At 35.7% G+C, this 18,927-nt stretch overlaps 1 protein-coding gene across 1 annotated transcript in view; it reads left to right on the top strand.

Moving 5' to 3' along the window:
• Positions 1 to 18,927, top strand: part of LOC124594204 (putative thiamine transporter SLC35F3) — a gene marked incomplete at its 5' end in the record, with an annotated part of 324,621 nt that overhangs the window by 108,141 nt on the left and 197,553 nt on the right. Inside the window, one exon of the mRNA XM_047132567.1 lies at positions 9,248 to 9,376. Coding sequence (XP_046988523.1) covers positions 9,248 to 9,376 — 129 coding nt within the window. The remainder of the gene's footprint in view (positions 1 to 9,247; positions 9,377 to 18,927) is intronic.

Genomic DNA, 18,927 nt, shown 5'->3' with positions numbered 1-18,927 from the left:
GAGTAGGTATTAAAATCTATGGAGAAGAAATAAAAACTTTGAGGTTCGCTGATGGCATTGTAATTCTGTCAGAGACAGCAAAGGACTTGGAAGAGCAGTTGAACGGAATGGATAGTGTCTTGAAAGGAGGATATAAGATGAACATCAACAATCGCAAAACGAGGATAATGGAATGTAGTTGAATTAAGTCGGATGATGCTGAGGGAATTAGATCAGGAAATGAGACACTTAAAGTAGTAAAGGAGTTTTGCTATTTGGGGAGCAAAATAACTGCTGATGGTCAAAGTAGAGAGGATATAAAATGTAGGCTGGCAATGGCAAGGAAAGCGTTTCTGAAGAAGAGAAATTTGTTAACATCGAGTATAGATTTAAGTGTCAGGAAGTCGTTTGTGAAAGTATTTGTATGGAGTGTAGCATGTATGGAAGTGAAACATGGATGATAAATAGTTTAGACAAGAAGAGAATAGAAGCTTTCAAAATGTGGTGCTACAGAAGAATGTTGAAGATTAGGTGGGTAGATCACGTAACTAACGAGGAGGTATTGAATAGGATTGGGGAGAAGAGAAGTTTGTGGCACAACTTGACTAGAAGAAGGGATTGGTTCGTAGGACATTTTCTGAGGCACCAAGGGATCACAAATTTAGCATTAGAGGGCAGCGTGGAGGGTAAAAATCATAGAGGGAGACCAAGAGATGAATAGACTAAGCAGATTCAGAAGGATGTAGGTTGCAGTAGGTACTGGGAGATGAAAGAGCTTGCACAGGATAGATTAGCATGGAGAGCTGCATCACACCAGTCTCAGGACTGAAGACCACAATGACAACAACAATGTACCTTATTTCTACTACTAAACTATTATTATTGTTCGTGTATGTACTGACTGACTATGTCCACAACTGTAAAAGTTATTATGGACAAATAAACCATTATTATTATTATTGTCAAGCCTTTAATGTTATTAGTCAAATGTTCAAATATTTTTATTGCTGCATATTATAATCCGTTTCTGAGCCACTGATAGCATTAATAATGTAAAAAAAGTTCATTTTCTCCTCTAGTGTTATACGTATGGACATTGCTGTTCTTCTCACCTTGTGATGGATTATTTATGACAACTTTCATTAACAAATATATTTATTTTGATGATATTGTTAAAATGCCTAACTCCTTGAAGAGGTACAAATGGACTGTGGCTGAACACCAGATATTATTCTTACTGTTCAGTTTTCTGCAATCAATGCTTTCTTTCTTACTGGTGATTTACTCAAGAAGCCATTATTGAGTGGAAATATGCAAAATATGTCAAAACATTGATATGTTTGTTTCCAACACTAGCGATTAAATGAAGAGGAAAAGTAACTGACCTTAACTGTTTGTGAATCTCACAAGGGGAGACCACAACTTTGGGATCATGGATTTACTTCAAATTTTGTACACCTCTAATAACCATTAATACAACATAATGTGCAATTACTAAGGTGCACTACTCTGGCAAGTCTGAGAAAATTGCAAGCGAATTTTATGTGTATATTATGTAACTGATGTATCTGTGCATGGATGCCAGCTGTTAGAGTTCATGGTGGTCAAGTGGTTAATGTTTGAGCTTCTTAAGATGAACATGTGTGAAGCAACAGTTCGACTCCTGCTCTAACCTTCATTTTTGTAGTACAAATGTAAATCCTGTGATATTCAATAAAGTTACACCTACACTATTTATCCTTGCTACAATAGCAACATCTCACCACCATGCAGGTTAGCTGCTAAATGGGGCCTGCCTCTGTGCAGCTTGAAGGGTAGAGGTGCAAAGTAGCATGTATAAGTGATTTTGCAAATCATGGCAGGCATACATTTTCTTAATTTACTTGTCAATAGTTATAAATATGTTGGTTCTAGTAATTAAATTTAATTAAGAATAGTGAGTAGTCAAATAACATGAAATTCACTAAAACTTCATGCAGATACAAGTGTTTTTTTTTATTATATTACTACTCAAATGTCATATAAATTAAATAGTAGACCAGTGATGAGAAAGAATATAGATTAAAAATTAAGTTTGAGCAGGAGTCAAACCATCGTCTCATAAACATTTGTCTTACACGTAAAACTTCTGTTGTGATTTTCCCAAAATTGTCTGCTTAGTGCACATTACTACTTGCACATTTTGTTGTTTTAATGGCCTGCTAAAGGTGTACAATGTTTTAACCCTTTAACTGCTCTGGACGTGTTAACACACGCACCTTTGTACCTGTCCCTGTGTGATCTGAACGTGTCTACATGCACCACCAGCCCTTCTCCTTGGTACTCTGAACATATCTACACGTAGACACATTCAGAGTGCCAGGTAGAAGGACTGGTGGCACGTGTAAACACATTCAGAGCACACAAGGACAGGTACAAAGGCAAGCGCATTAACACACCAGAGCAGTTTAAGGGTTAAGTAAATCTGTGATCCCGACATCCTGGATTGCCTTCATCAGTAATATGCATGCTTCAGTTCAAGTTTTCATAAATACGTACACTCAAAAATTTGAAGCATTTTACCTGGTTTACCAACTCCTCTTCATGTACTTCATCAAATGTTGAGATGACTCTATTTGTTGTATAGAACTGAATATAGTGCTTTCTCTCAAAATTTAGGGAGAATCCATTTTCAGAAAAGTACTTAATAATTCTTTTAAAAATGTCATTAAAACTCTCTTACAAGGCTTTCTCTCTAATGGGGTTTATTATAACACTAGTATCATCTGTAAAAATATCAGTTCTGCTTTTTGAATGTTAATAAGGTCATTCACTTTTACAAGAAATAGGTATGGGCACAAAATTGAACTCTGTGGGACTCCCTTTGTCATTTCTCCCCAGTCACTAGTTTGCTGCCCTTTCAACATTGTCTGAATTATTCAACACAACTTTTGCATTATTTTCTAAAGTATGATTCAAACCATTTGTGTGTAAAGGCCTCAGTTCCACAAAATTTGAGATTTTCTAAGTGTGCAACATGATCTACACAATCAAATGCCTTGGAAAGGTTGCACAGAACACCAACTAGCAATATTTTACTATTTATAGCTTGTAATATTTAATGATTGAATGTAAAAATAGCATTCTCAGTCAAGCAACTGCTCTCAAATCAAGATTGTGATATCCTCAGTAAGTTGTTGGTACTAAAATTAGCACTACTCTTGAAGACATTACTTTTTCAAATGTTTTGGAAAAAGAAGTCTGTAAACAAACTTTGATAGCGATTGTTTAACTCTTTCTTGTCACCTTTCTTATAAACAGGTTTGACTATGGCATGTTTTAATGTCTGAAAATATTACAGTATTTACTGAAGTATGGAAGTAATGTTGGACCTTGACTTATTCTGGCCTTTACATAAATTTATCTCTTTCTCTTACATGAGATTTTAATTCACTTCATTTTTTGTGACTTATTTTTGAAATTGTTTTTCTCAATAACTTTTGAGGAAAGCAACATTCAAATATTGACACAAATATACTAGAGAATATATTGAAATTGAAATTAGTATCTCTCTCACTGTATATATCTTTTCCCATACTACCTCTTTTAACTTAGTCTCAAAAGAGTGTATTCTGTGCTCATTAATAAGCCTCACTGTTTTATATGAACCTCCCTGAGGGATACAATGTGCTATATTGTTTATTTCTATTAACTGTGCATCATGATCAGATAGTACACTAAAAAAGTGTACACATTTATTGTTTCAGCCTGAGCACCACCATAAAAAAAGTTATCGGTCAATGTCCTACTATCTCGCTAAACATGAGTTGAAAAATGGACTACTGAAATTAGTCTGAATCACACAAATAATGAGTCCATTTCATTTTTCTTGTTAGTGCTTCTAAGAAATTATATTGAAATCTCCACAAACTACTAACTGTTTCTTCTTGCCCAACATGTATCTTAACAATTCATCTCAGTTTGTCATAAATTGCTGTAGACTGTTACAATTACCAGGGAAGTATTCTGCAGTAACAATTCACAAGCAGATACTTCTAAGATCTGATTTATGCAAAAATTATTTGTTCCAGTATTTTTGTCTTTGTGTCAAACTTTTCCATATGTTGCAACTCCTCCTTTTTCCATGTTAACTATGATATGAATACTGAGGCAGAACTTCAAAATGACAATAGTCATTTTGAAATAGGGGCAATTCTAGTACAAATCCAGGAAGTCTAACATTTCTGACTTGAAGTGTGTGCGTGTGTGTGAATCTGGGTTATTTCGGTTTATTCCCCCAAACCACCTTCCACTTCTTTACGAGGTGACTTACTTGGAATTTGCACCCACTCTTCTTTACTGGATAGGAGGCTGCTGGAAATTCTCTTGACTTCTTCTCCACTGAATAATGGTAGGTACAGGAATTTTTAGACTCTTTTTTGTCAGTTAACAATGTATTTGTCTTTCATACACAATAAAACTCTCACTTTCAACATAAATATATAACTTCTGGTAAGTCCCTCATACAGTCGAAAATCAGAAACAAATTAAATTAGAGTTAAAAAAAAGTTGGCTTTGATACCATAACTTTTCTTAACATAAATCAGAAAATAAGTCTTGCCTATAGCAAGGATATGTCAAGAGTTTTCAAGAGTTCTTTTTCAACTGTCTTTGTTTTAATAACAATAGTCAGTGACCCAATAAGCACAGAGTTGCATATAAACTCCATGGTTCTTCCTTACACACTCACTAAAACATCTATGGATTGCCCGACAGGTACTTGTCAGTGCCATTGGTCCGCTGCATCTATGTTCTTCCCACGACTAATTTTAAACCTGCGCACACAAACATATGACATGCAGTAGGCAAGATTCTACTGTCCCACACTCATATCCAGAATATCGTATGTTTGAGATGGTAGAAGGCTGAGTGGTTCTAGAATTTACACAGAAATTCTTGAATGACTACAGAAGGTGCTGAAAAGCTGACAGCTTATGCTTCCAGAGTACTTTCCAATTTTCCAGTTCCAAGAAGAACTACTCTACAGCTGGCAAAGAATGTCTTGCAGCTGTTTGGGGGAACAAGCTCCAGTCATATTTATTTGGCTAATGGTTCACTGTTGGACAGATTACCATTGTATATGTTGACTGACTAATCTAAAGGTTCCCTCAGGCCAACTGGCAAGATGGGTTCTGATGTTGCAGGAGTATGATATCAGTGTTGTACCAAAAATGGATGCCTGACAACACAAGGGCACTGACAGCCTTTCAAGGAATAGTATGGCTGAACATAGTACCCTGGATGAAATCAAAGTCATTGCTATATTAAATGCTGTTGCTGCTGAAAAGAAGGAGGATTCATCATCGATACAAACCATAGAATCCTTTGAAAATGTGGAACTGACCAAAGGAGAAGTCCAGTTAAAAAAAAAAAAAAAAAAGCCAAAACCAGTTATCAGTTTTAATAAAGTCATAAACACCAGGAAATCAAACAATTGAAAATCCAGGATGGAACAGCATCAAGATTATGAAAAGGATAGATTGCTATTCACCATATAGCAGAGATGTTGAGTCGTAGATAGGCCCAACAAAAAGATGGTCAAACAAGTAAGCTTTTGGCTGGAGTGGCCTTCATTTGAATTAGCCTCAGCAGCTAGAGACTGTGTTCATGTGCATGTGAGTTGCTTTTGCAAGAGTGTGTGTGTGCATATATTGTCTAATTTGGTCAAGAACTTACTTGTTTGACTGTCTTTTTGTTGCACCTATCTGCATGACACTCATTTGCAGATGCAGTCATGTTCATGGAATCTAGGGAACCCCAAGTATTTGACTGTGCTCAATCAAACATTAATTGCCACTGATTCAATAATTTATTCTTCATCTGATCATTCACAGAATGCTCATTTTTAACAAATAACTTACAACATAACACTATTTATGTATCATGTAACAAAAGACATACAGTTTATGCATCTAAATGCTGTGTCAAAAGACACACTGTTTTCAAGTCTGAAATCTTTACAACAAATGACCTGTATTTTATGTACCTTAAAGCTATGAAACAACTTAACACACAAATTGTGCAATATCAGAATTTGGTGTGAGAACATTTCTATATCTACATCTATACTCTGCTAATCACCGTGAGGTGCATGGCAGAAGGTATGACCCAATGTACCAGTTATTAGTGACTTTTCTTGTTGCATTCAGTTCAGATATGGAGAGTGGGAAGAATGGCTACATGCAATAATATTATTATAATCTTATCCTTGTGATCCCCATGTGAGTCATACAAAGGGGGTTGTAGTATATTCCTAGAGTAATCATTTAAAGCTGGTTCTTGAAACTTTGTTAACATACTTTCTATAGATAGTTTACATCTTATTTTCAAGAGCCTTCCAGTTTAGTTCCTTCAGTATCTCTATGACATTTTCCACTAGAGTAAACAAACATGTGACCATTTGTGCTGCCCTTCAGTGTTCAATATCCCCAGCTCATCCTATCTGGTATGGGTCCCACACACTTGAGCAATATTCTAGAATAGGTCACATGAGTGATTTGTAACCAATCTGCATTGTAGGTTGTGTAATGTTTTCCTGCTTTATTTCTTGGTTGTTAGTCCTCGGTGTTGACATACCGCATTGTTGTACTGCCTGAAAAGTAGCGGGGGTGGAAGTTCAATACTAACTACTGTAAATGATGTAACTGACAGTTGCACAGTTGTGTTCCACAGTTCTTTACTTTCACTGTTCACAACCCCCCAATATTACACAGTTATATGGCCAGTTCACTATTGGTAAACGATAAGCCTCATTAATAGCTTGCAGACAAGCATCAGCATATTGCTACAATAGTTTGCTATTGAACATCTGTGAGTAGTAAATACCTAAACACAGTTAACAGTTCTTGCAGAATAATTAGGTACATTGACACTACTTCTCAAATAAATCGAACAGACACTGTCATTGTTTTAACACACAGCCTAATTTGTGTTACACTAATTCCATTTATTACTCTAACCGATACAGACTTCCCGACTGAAAATCGGCCTTGGACTGACTGAATTGGGACCAAAAATCTGTCCTTTATACATCCTCACAATAATAGGCACTGAAACTATACATTTTTTGATGTTTAATTTACAGAAATTACAATAAATACATAAGCCATTCAATTCACTGACTATATAGAAAAATTCCTTCTTTTTAACAGTTTCTTCTACAACAATGGTTGGGCTGAATTATTTGTTTAAATAATGACTTTAACAGATACAGTTATGCAAGGAATATTTCTGACAAACCAGATAATTACTTTGGAATTATTTAAGGGCTGGCTTTGCTAATATGTTTTTGAGTAGAGCCAAATAAATACTTTAAGAATGCTACAGTTCTTCTTCCAAATTTTTATAATTAGTACAGAATTTATATTCGTTTGTAAGTCAACAATAGAATCTAAGTCACAAACATTTACTGATTTCACCCTATAACAAAAGATATTAACTAAGAATATTCAAAATAAATTAGAAAATTAATTACATACACAAAACTAAGCACAAAAGTAGATCTGGTGTTACATTTCCAAAGACTGGGGGCCAACCTTCCTCTTTTATGGAAATGCAGATTATACTCATGTATGTTAATGGTAATTAGTGAAAAATGAAAAAATGATTTGAAGGAGACAGATGGCAAAACAAGAGAGGAAGTAAAGAGATCCCAGCTTGGTTCATCACAATTGATTGCATTTCCCCAGTATTCCACCAATAAACCAAAGTCTACCGCTTCCTTAACTCACGACTGAACCTGTGTGATCATTCCATTTCATATCCCTTCAATGTGTTGCACCCGGGTATTTGTATGCGTGGGCTGATTCCAACAATGACTCATTGATATTGTAGTCACAGGAACCTACATTTTTTTTGTTTTGTGAAGGGCAAAATTTTACATTTCTGAACATTTACTGAAAGCCGCCAATCTCTGTACCATGTTTAAATCTTTTAAACTTCATTATAGATAGCTGCATCACCTGAAAAATGCCTGATTTTACTATTGATATTGTTTGCAAGTTCATTAATATACTAAATGAACAGGGAGGGTCCCAACACACTTTCCTGGGCCATACCTGAAGATATTTCAACATCTGATGATGACTCTCCATCGAAGATAACATACTGTGTCCTCCCTACCAAAAAGTCATCAATCTAGTTAACAAATTTCACTTGTTAGTTATATGATCATACTTTTGACAATAAGCATAGGTGTAGTACTGAGTCAAATGCTTTTCAGAAATCCAGAAATAGAGCATCTACCAGACTGACTTGATCCAAAGCTTTCAGTATGTCATCTGACTGTATACCATCAAGGTTTCATCCCATTATGGACTGTTCTACTGAGTACATATCGATTCACTGCATGGCCAACTGTTCTTTTAAACTTGTGCCGTAGTTCCTCTATATGCTCCTGCCCTATGCTGAAAGTTTCAAGAGATATGACACTACTGATTTTTTATTTAGTTTACTGAATATTTGGGAAGAACAGCATTCTGGAATGTTTGACAGATTACAAAATAAAATTAAATTACCTACAGTTCAAATGTATATATTTTGAGTCTACAATCTAAATGCAACAAAACAGCATAATTCATTCTTTAGTTCTGACTGTCTTTTATGAGAAAAAGGACACAAAGCTGAATAGTTTGATTACTTTTCAAATTTTGCTCACATTTCTTCAAATAAAACGAGTTTAAGGGAACTAATTTTGTGGTTAGGTTCAATAGATGTGTAATTAAGTATTGAATAATAAAATTAAGATCAGAGCCCTCCAAACGATGTGTTCACAGTTATGAAATCCAGTTGTGATACTCAGTAAGTGCCCATCAGCATTTCAAAAAGAAAAATCAAGTATTAATTTAGTCAATGTCTCCCATTTTTACCTTTCATTATTTTTTCCTGTTCCAAAAGAAATAACAGGATGATGAACCTTACTTGATAAATATTATATTGCATAAAATCATTGCTGATAGGAAAGCTCAAGCTAGTTACTGAAAGTTATAGCGATACCGTTTCTGTATTAACCCAAATGCATGCATTCAGCTGTAAACATATATGACAGCCTAGAAATCTAAAACTATATCATATGGTATGTTGGCATTGCTCTCTCCAAGTTGTTAATGTAGCTTATTCCCTTGTATCTCAACAAGCTTCTCCTCAATAGAGTATCCTAAACATATTTTATCAACTGCATATCTCACCTAAGATTAGATTAAATATTGATATGCTCCATTTCTAACCACAGATTGTAGCTGTTATCCTGTGTGACACTGGCATTGCACTCTTGGCTTACATGGATGGAATCACTAAAAGTCGAACACTGGGTGGAGTTGTGCTAGCCGCATGTGCAGCTGCAGGTTCTGCTGTATACAAGGTACAAAGTGCAATGTTGTTTATGTTATCTACATTAGATGTCTGTATGAAGGGTGACAATTTTTCCTCTTTGCCAGTGGCACACAATAATAATGACATCACTGCCTTTGCTTGCTTTAAGTGCTGCATATTTCAAAAGAACGATATCCTATATTTTTCAAACTATGTTGTATTTTTGATAAAGAGGTTAACCAAAATACATAATTAAACTTATTTCATATTATCTTATTTAGATGTTGTTATAGTGATATTCCTATGGCACAACAAATGCACTATCTTAGTGGTCCACACAAGATGTGTGTAGTTGATATTAACTATAAATGCAGTATATCTAAATAATTGACGAACCTTAAGAATCTGAATGTAAACATTACCAAACTATTGTTTATTTCTGAGTTAGATTCAAGTGGTAAATGTCTTACAATGCATGTGTATTTCTTAGTCATGTAAAAAAAAGAGCTCCAATTATGGGTTCACAGCAAGTATCTTTGGTTTTAATTTCACTAAGACTCATATTATGCCATGAACAAAAATAGCCTGCTGATGCCAGGAAAAGGAATGAATGACCATGCACTAAATAAAATAATGTGCATAAAATTCCTAGAAACCAGCTTAAAAACAAGCTGAAATAGAGTTAGTATGTAAGTAACCATGCAGGGTTTCCCAGAATACTAGTTGAAAGTAGTTTTTTGGGTTTGCTGTTGCACCCTAAAATAAGCTTGTCATATCTGGCCACCATTTTCAGATTAGACACTATTTCTGGGTCTTGTCAAACTAATGTAAATGCCAAAGACGGCAAAATTATGTAGACTACAGAAGATACATCACATGAGTGCCAAAAACTGTCAGTTCTGTCCCCAGTATAGATATAGCACCATTTTGTGGTAACTGTTCATAGCAATTTCTTAGTGTTCATTAAATCTGCAGTCAAAATTTACTGGCAGTCAAGGCAGAGTACTTGATGTTTTCATGTAGTTTAATTCAGGATTCAAATGATGGAAACTCCAGTTTGGAATGTGAACAGTGATCTTGTGCCAGATGTCAAACATAGCCTCCAGTTTAATTCAGGGTTCAAACAATGGAAACTCCAGGTTGGAAAGTCAACAGTAATCTCATACCAGATGTCCAACCTCCAATCCCTAGTTAAAGCTTTAGGTCCTTCCCAGAACCTCACCTCTGAATCCATTTCCCACCTCACCATTATAACATCTCACACACACACCTTTACATGCTCCCCAAAATACTCAAACCCAACAATACTAGACACTGCACTGTAGCTGTCAATTATGCCACCACTGAAAGAATTTTGGCCCTCATTGATCAACACCTACAACCAGTTACCTATGATCTAGCCTCCATGTCAAAGATGCCAATCCACTTCCTTTAATGACTCCCCACTATCCCCACCCTTTACCTCCTGGATCCCTACTCATCACTGTTGCACCATGTCCCTATACATCAACATCCCTCATGCCCATAGTCTTACCACTATTGAACATTACTGTTCCCACAGTTTTTCAAACTCCAGACACACTACCTTATCCACCTTACTAACTTTATTCTAACTACAGCTACTTCTCCTCTGAGAGGAAGGTACACAAAAAATTGGTGGCACAGTCATGGGCACCCACATGCCATCCTCCTATGCCAGCCTGTTTGTAGGCCTTCTAGAGGAATGTTCCTAGCCTTTCAAAACTGTAAACTCCTAGTCTGGCTCAGGGTCATTGATGATATCTTCGTGTTCTACACTCAGGGCACCCCATCCTCATTCCTTCACAGCCTCAACACCTTCATTCCCATCTCCTTCACCTGGTTCTCCTCAACCCAGTGTGCCACCTTCTTGGATGTTCACTTCCTTTTCTCTGATGGCTCCATCCACAACTTTTCCGACATTAAATTCAGCAACCACCAATAGTACCTGCATTTTGACAGCTGTACTCCCTACCACATCAAAACATGCCTCCTGTACAGCCTGGCTCTGACCACAATTTATTGGTCATGAACTGTAGGTTAAATCTGAAGAAATTGGAAAAAGGTAAGAAATTAAGGACATGAGACCTGGAGAAGTTGAGAACCAGAGGTTGCTGAGACTTTCAATGGGGGCATTAATTTTTATAACATGTATTGTTTTACTATTATAAATGCTCCCTTAAAAATTGTTAGTGCTATAGTATTACTGGTGGATATTTATTTGGCATACCTATCATATAAATTTTGTGTGAAGTGTTAGTGTTTAATGCTTCATTGAGGTCAGTGTCATAAAGTACATATCAGAAGTTCAGACTGGAAAAATATGAAGAAATAAATTAACATGGTGTTTGTTAATGAACAATCCTGTCTTTAATTTCAAGTGTTTTAGGGAAACTATGTAATACCTTAATGTGTAATGCTGGACAGAAATTGCACCATACCCTTCCCAATTATTTGTCCCAATTCCATTCTCCTTATAATTTATTTCTAGGGGAAATTACTTTCATGTATTGGCAGAAACTCCTGAATTAATGTGTTTCACTTCAAACTAACTAACTAAATCAGAATATGACTTGTTGTAAATCTCAGATCAATGTAGCTCTTCCAATGTCCACCTGAAAAAATTTACTCGTATGGCATTGATTAGTCTCCATGTAGATTATCCATTTTCTCTGCACTTTTGGCCTTTGTAGCAATGCTTCCATCAAAATTGGAAGAAAAGTTAATGATGTGAATAACCTATTATCAATACTCTTGTCTACGCCAAAAATTGAAGTTCGAACATTTTGGCTGCTAAGTGAACTATTGTTCAAATGTAGTAAGCTAACCATAATGTAATCAATCATATTATGCACTGATAGGTGAGTAACTGCATACTACATGCAGTTGATGTCCTGTAAGATTGTTTGAAAGCAGTTATCTAACCATAACATAAACCATTACAGTTATTCACATCTGGCAGTTGTATCATAAACACAGTCACTATATAAGTCACTCATCACACTGCCCATTCAAACAGATAATCATATCAGAACAAATAAAATATGTGCAGTAATTATCGATTTGCAAATAACTCTGCTTATGATGTAGCTCCAGTGTCATAGTTTCTGATAATCATTATTGAAATTTAACACAATCCACAAGAATATTTACTCATTCACAGTCAAATTAGTAATTTTAAACAGTCACTAAATTAGTGAATAAACACCCAGACATGAACTTTAGATAACATGCAGTGCATTCTCTGATTTGTAATGTGTATTCATTGACTGTGGCACATTATTCCGCATTGAGGAACATATACCTTGCTCATTTCAAAACTCTACAGACTGAACTTGAACTGATCTGAACAGGTTGCCATCATCCTCATTTTATAAGTTTGCAATAACCAGAATTGATTTAATGTTTGCAAGATCCTCACAAATTATGTTTAAAGATATATGTTTCTGAGTAATTGAATAGTGGATACAGATTTGTTGAAACATGAACAACCAGATACAGTGATAATTTCTATTGAATTGCACTGGTCAGATTGCCTAAATATGTGATTCTATTTCAGTGACAATGTTTTGTCTAAAATTGTTAATTGCTTTGAAATTAAGTTAGCACAGGTGTTTATAAAACATTTTCATCATGCATGACTACTTTATTCATTTCTACAGGTTTTTCATAGTTACACTGAATTTGTCCTGGGTCAATGTCTGAGATATTTAGCTACTGGTCACGTGTTATATAAATGACAATATCAAAAATATCACAAAATTTGCAGGAAAAAAAATTTTGGTGGAAGGAAAACATAACACATGGAAAGAATCCATCTGGTTTGTCATTGATCGCCACATTGGGTTATATAGACAGATATTGCCAAGTAGTTGAGTGTATAATCCAGTACCTAGACAATTAGCTTCAAAAGTTTTACAAACCTTATCACACTTTGATTCAAAATTGTCTTGATTGCTGAAACTGGCCATAAATCTACAATGCAAAGAAATACACATTGTCCAAACCATGTATCTTATAAGACATAAATTCATGTTGCACCGAAAGACACATTTACATGCTGAGTAATTGCTTCCTTAGAAAAAAAAGAAAAAGCTCTTATTATTGTTTCCCTAAAACTAATACAGTTAGATGCCACATAGTATATACCTTTCACAAGTCCAACTGGCTATCCAATGTCCCTCACTGTCCTTTAGTGTCCTGAGGTATGGTTTTGCTTGATCATCATACATCGAAGAAAAAACAAACACTACTAATTTCTACACTTATACCCGTGTTAAATTGTTTCATCTTTGAATTAACATATTCATTACACATAAATATTCATTTTTTGTGTTGACATAACTGGTCCCCTAAAAGAATGTAAAGGGAATGGAATCTGCTTCATGTTATCCTGTACTTTTAACTCAAATCACTGAAGGAGTAATGTCAAATTTAAATAAAGTTTGTAAAATGTTACTTACTATTTTTCATACTTACTATCTTCATTAGTGTTTAATTCTGTTAGAATACTCTAATTCCTGTCTTTTTTTTTATTTCCTGCCAGTTAACTAACAAAATTTTGTTTCTTTCTGATTTTCGTCATTAATCTAAGCAGTCACTACCAAAAACAGAAATAGAAAGACTGTTTCTTTCTAATTTTCATCACACAGATATGAGCATTCACAGAGGGTGGGGTTGCTGGTAGCTGGTAGCTCCAATGTTAGGCACATAATGGAGACCCTTAGGAACATGGCTGTCAAGGAGGGGAAGGAAGCCAGTGTGCACTCTGTGTGCATACCGGGGGGAGTCAGTCCGGATGTGGAAAAGGTGCTTCCAGATGCGATGAAGAGTATAGGGTGCAGCCAACTGCAGGTGGTGGCTCATGTCGGTACCAATGACACTGTGGTACTTTGGTGCAGAGCCGAGTGGAGGGTCTGAATCAGAAGTTCAGGCAGTTCCGTGACCATGTATGCTGCATATTCCTTGACTTGTACCATCTGCTGGAGGGTTTCTGGGTCCTGCTTAATAGGTGATGAGTCCAAAACACACAGGAAGCAGCTATATGGGTAGCAGGAGCTGTGTGGGAGGGACTTGGCAGTATTTTAGATTAGAGGGCCTCAGGAAACCACAGAAAGGGCATCCATCTAAAAGGTGGCAGGTAAAACACAGTAAGGTAGTTGTAGAAATGACTAGTATTGTAATTGTAAATTGTAGTAGCTGTGTTGGAAACATGCTGGAAAAATCATACATTTAAAGCTGGCGGCAGGTATAAAATGTCATCTGACATTGTACTGAATGCTTTCTCAGAAAATTATTTTGAACAATTAGTACATGAGCCCACTCAAAGTGTAAATGATTGTGAAAGCATACTTGACCTCTTAGCAACAAATAATCCTGGATAAATAGGGAGTATCATGATGGTTACAGGAATTAGCGACCACAAGGCAGTTGCTGCTAGACGGAATACCATAACAACCTCAACCATCAAAAAAGAAACACAAAGTATATTTATTTTAAAAATCTGATAGAAATGCTCTTAATGCCTTTTTAAGAGACAGTCTCCACTCCTTCCGTTCTTATCATGTAAGAGTAGAAAAGATGTCAAATTATTTCAAAGAGATAGTATCGATGGTAATTGAGAGGTATATACCACATAAATTAATAAGTGATGGTACTGATCCCCCATGGTACACAAAACAAGTCAGTTCACTGTTGCAGAGGCAATGAAAAAAACATGCCAAACTTAAAATAACACAAAATCCTCAAGATTGGCAAAGTTTTGCAGAGGTTTGAAAGGTAGTGCTTACTTCAATGTGAGATGCTTATAATAATTTCCACACTGAAACTCTGTCTTAGAATCTGGCAGAAAACCCAAAGAAATTTTGGTCATACATCAAGCACACCAGTTGCAAGATACAAGCAATTCCTTCACTGCACAATAACAGTTATGAAGCACCACTAAAGCAGAGTTATTAAACACAGTTTTCCAAAACTCCTTCACCAAAGAAGATGAAGTAAATATTCCTGAATTCCAATCAAGAACAACTGCCAAGATGAGAAACATAGAAGTAGATAACCTCAGTGTAAAAAAGCAGCTTAAATCATTGAATAAAGGTAAATCCTCCAGTCCAGATTGTATACCAGTCAGGTTTCTTTCAGAGTACGCTGATACAGTAGCTCCATATTTATCAATTATATAAATTGCTCGCTCACAGAAATATCCACACCTAAAGACTGGAAAATTGCTCAAGTCACACCAATACTGAAAGAGGGAAATAGGAATTTCAGACCCATATCACAAACATTGATTTGCAGTAGGGTTTTGGAACATATATTGTGTTTGACTATTATGAACTACCTCGAAGAAAATTATTTATTGACACATAGTCAGCACAGATTCAGAAAACATCGTTCTTGTGAAACACATCTAGCTCTTTATACTCATGAAGTATTGAGTGCTATCGACAGGGGATGATTTCATATTGTTAGATTTTTTGAATGCTTTTGACGCCGTTCCTTACAAGCGTCTTCTAAAAAAACTGTGTGCCTACGGTATTTCACCTCCGTTGTGCGACTGGATTCGTGATTTCCCATCAGAAAGGCCACAGTTCATAATAATAGATGGAAAGTCATTGAGTAAAACAGAAGTAATGTCTGGCGTTCCCCAAGGAACTGTTACAGTCCCTCTATTGTTCCTGACCTATAGCAATGACATAGGAGACACTCTGAGTAGCCCTCTTAGATTGTTTGCAGATGATGCTGTCATTTACCATCTTCTAAAGTCATTAGATAACCAAAAAAAATTGCAAAATGATTTAGATGCAATATCTGTATGGTGTGAAATGTGGAAATTGACCCTGTATAAAGAAAAGTGTGAAGTTATTCATATGAGTACTAAAAAAAATCCACTAAATTTCGATTAAGTAATAAGTCACACAAACTTGAAGGCAGTAAATTCAACTAAATACTTAGGGATTACAATTACAAATAACCTAAAATGAAATTATCATATAGATAGTGTTGTGGGTAGAGCAAACCAAATACTGCAATTCATTGGCAGAACACTTAAAAGGTGCAACAGGTCTACTAAAGAGACTGCTTACACCACGCTTATCTGCCCTCTTCTGGAGTACTGCTGTGCAATGTGGGATCTGCATCAGGTGGAACTGACAGATGAAATCAAAAAAGTTCAAAGAAGGGCAACTTGTTTTGTATTATTGTGAAATAGGGGAGATAGTGCCACAGACATGATACATGAATTTGGGTAGCAGTCATTTAAAGAAAGGCATTTTTCATTGGGATGGGATCCTCTCATGAAATTTCAATCACCAGTTTTCTCCTCTGATTGCAAAAACATTCTGTTGGCACCCACCTACATAGGGAGAAATGATCATCACAATAAAATAAGAGAAATCAGTGCTCGCACAGAAAAATTTAAGGGCTTGTTTTTACCGTGCACTATTTAACAGTGGAATGGTAAAGAGATAACTTGAAGGTGGTTCATTGAACCTTCTGCCAGGCACTTTATTGTGAATAGTAGAGTAACCACGTAGATGTAGGGGTAGATGTAGATGTAGAGGAAAGTTGCTACTCACCATATAGCAGAGATGTTGGGTCACAGATAGACCCAACAAAAAAGACTCTCTCAATTATAGCTTTTGGCCATTAAGGCCTTCATCAAAAATGCACGCGCACACACACACACACACACACACACACACACACACACACACAACTCCCACAGACGACTGCAGTCTCAGACAACTGAAACCACACTCAACATAATTAGTATTTCATCAAAATATTTCTCTTTCATTCAGATTCACATTTTCAGTGTCATACATTACGAGATAGCTACAAGTTGCCTAACTCAAATATGTTCCATGGAAAAAAGAAATCCCTACTTCAAAGAGTCTCCTTAATGATGAGCAACTTACCAATACATTTCTTATTGCTTCTCTTTATGACTTCATTTCTGTTTAGTTTATCAGTTATGCTTAATTATTCTTATAACCAACATACTTCCTTATATACTTCACCATTACCTGTTTATTATATTTCATCATCTCATTGAAAAACAAGTGAACACGTGCTTTGCTCAGTACAAAATAACTCAAAAGAACAGCATTCCATAATAACCCACTATAATCATATAGATGAATCATATTTTTCAAAATATAGCAGACACCATACTTTACTTGCTGACTTTGTTACTTTGCTTTATATCATCATAATACCTTGAGCTGTGGCCTGAAGGGCAATAGAGTTACAAAATTGCTTTACTACTTTGATTATTATAACAGACAACTGTAGTTCACCTTAACTTATGCCTGAAAGGCTGGCATATGATACATTTTTCCACAGATGTACTTTTCCAATTACTGCATTGAGCACCAAAGCTTTAATTTGTTGTCACAGGTAGCCCTAAATCATGTATTCTAGACTTTCCCTGTTTCTTTTACTACATATTCTGACTTATTTCATATGTACCTCATCCTTTGGCTCAGAGAAATTTATTATTATTGACACAAAATTCTCATTACTATTGCTGTATTCAGGAACCAAAAGAGACAACAAGTCATAAAACTTATCAAAACATTCCCATATTTTTTATGAGTCATGATTCCACCCTCATAGTGCTTACTGTCACACAGAAACCCAGTCCTGAAATAGTAAACTCTTATATATATGCTAACTGAGCAAAGTAGATGACAGTTTCTATTCACTTACAATCTAACGATAGGAGAATAGATGATAATTGAGTGATCTATGAAAGGGAGAATAGAATCATCCAGCTAGGGGAAGTATTTCCACTACATAATGAATTCACTAGAAATCAGTGAACCTCCTACTTACGCATTGTCATCTACTTTTAATTTGATTGCAGTACTTCCATCTAATTTTATATTATTGGTTGAAAACAAACTTCATCTTTCATAGCATTTGTGAGATCAGTGCACAACACGGCAGAATTTCTGTATGTGCTACCCCAGCTGACACAGGTGCACTGACCATTTTGCATCCAGTAAACACAAAAATAATGAGCATAACCAACACACAAAAAATTACTGTCTGTGCATTTATATTGAATATTACTTTTTTTCCAAATTGTTCACTTTTCTGTCAACTACAAAAATTCTTTCCATCAACACAGTCTGTGGTATGTCTTCTTTTTCATTTTTGCTTTCACTGATATTATTATTATCATTACACAAAAGATTTTCTTCTTTATTTCCTTCAATCATTAAACTGGTGCCATCTGCAGACAGTGCTGGTTCAGAATCTCTCCCTAATGTGTAATGGGAAATCATTAATGTATACCAAAAAAGTAAGGGACCTCAAATAGAACCCTATAGAACACCACAACTTAGTCCACATGCTTCTGAAAGGTGTACCTGGAGTTCACTTCCTTCCATGTACTTAATTTCAGTTACCTGATAGCGATATTCCAAATATGATTTAATCCACTGATTCGCACACCTCTCACACCGTATCGTTCAAGCTTCCTCAGGTAAAAACAGAAACAAATGTAGAAACCATGCTGTGATTTCAAATAAATGAGGTATTATGAAACTATTCACAGAAACAATATTTGAAATC

The sequence above is a fragment of the Schistocerca americana genome, chromosome 1, assembly GCF_021461395.2.
Source record: "Schistocerca americana isolate TAMUIC-IGC-003095 chromosome 1, iqSchAmer2.1, whole genome shotgun sequence".
NCBI classification, from domain to species: domain Eukaryota; kingdom Metazoa; phylum Arthropoda; class Insecta; order Orthoptera; family Acrididae; genus Schistocerca; species Schistocerca americana.
This window is presented reverse-complemented; position numbering and strand designations above follow the sequence as displayed.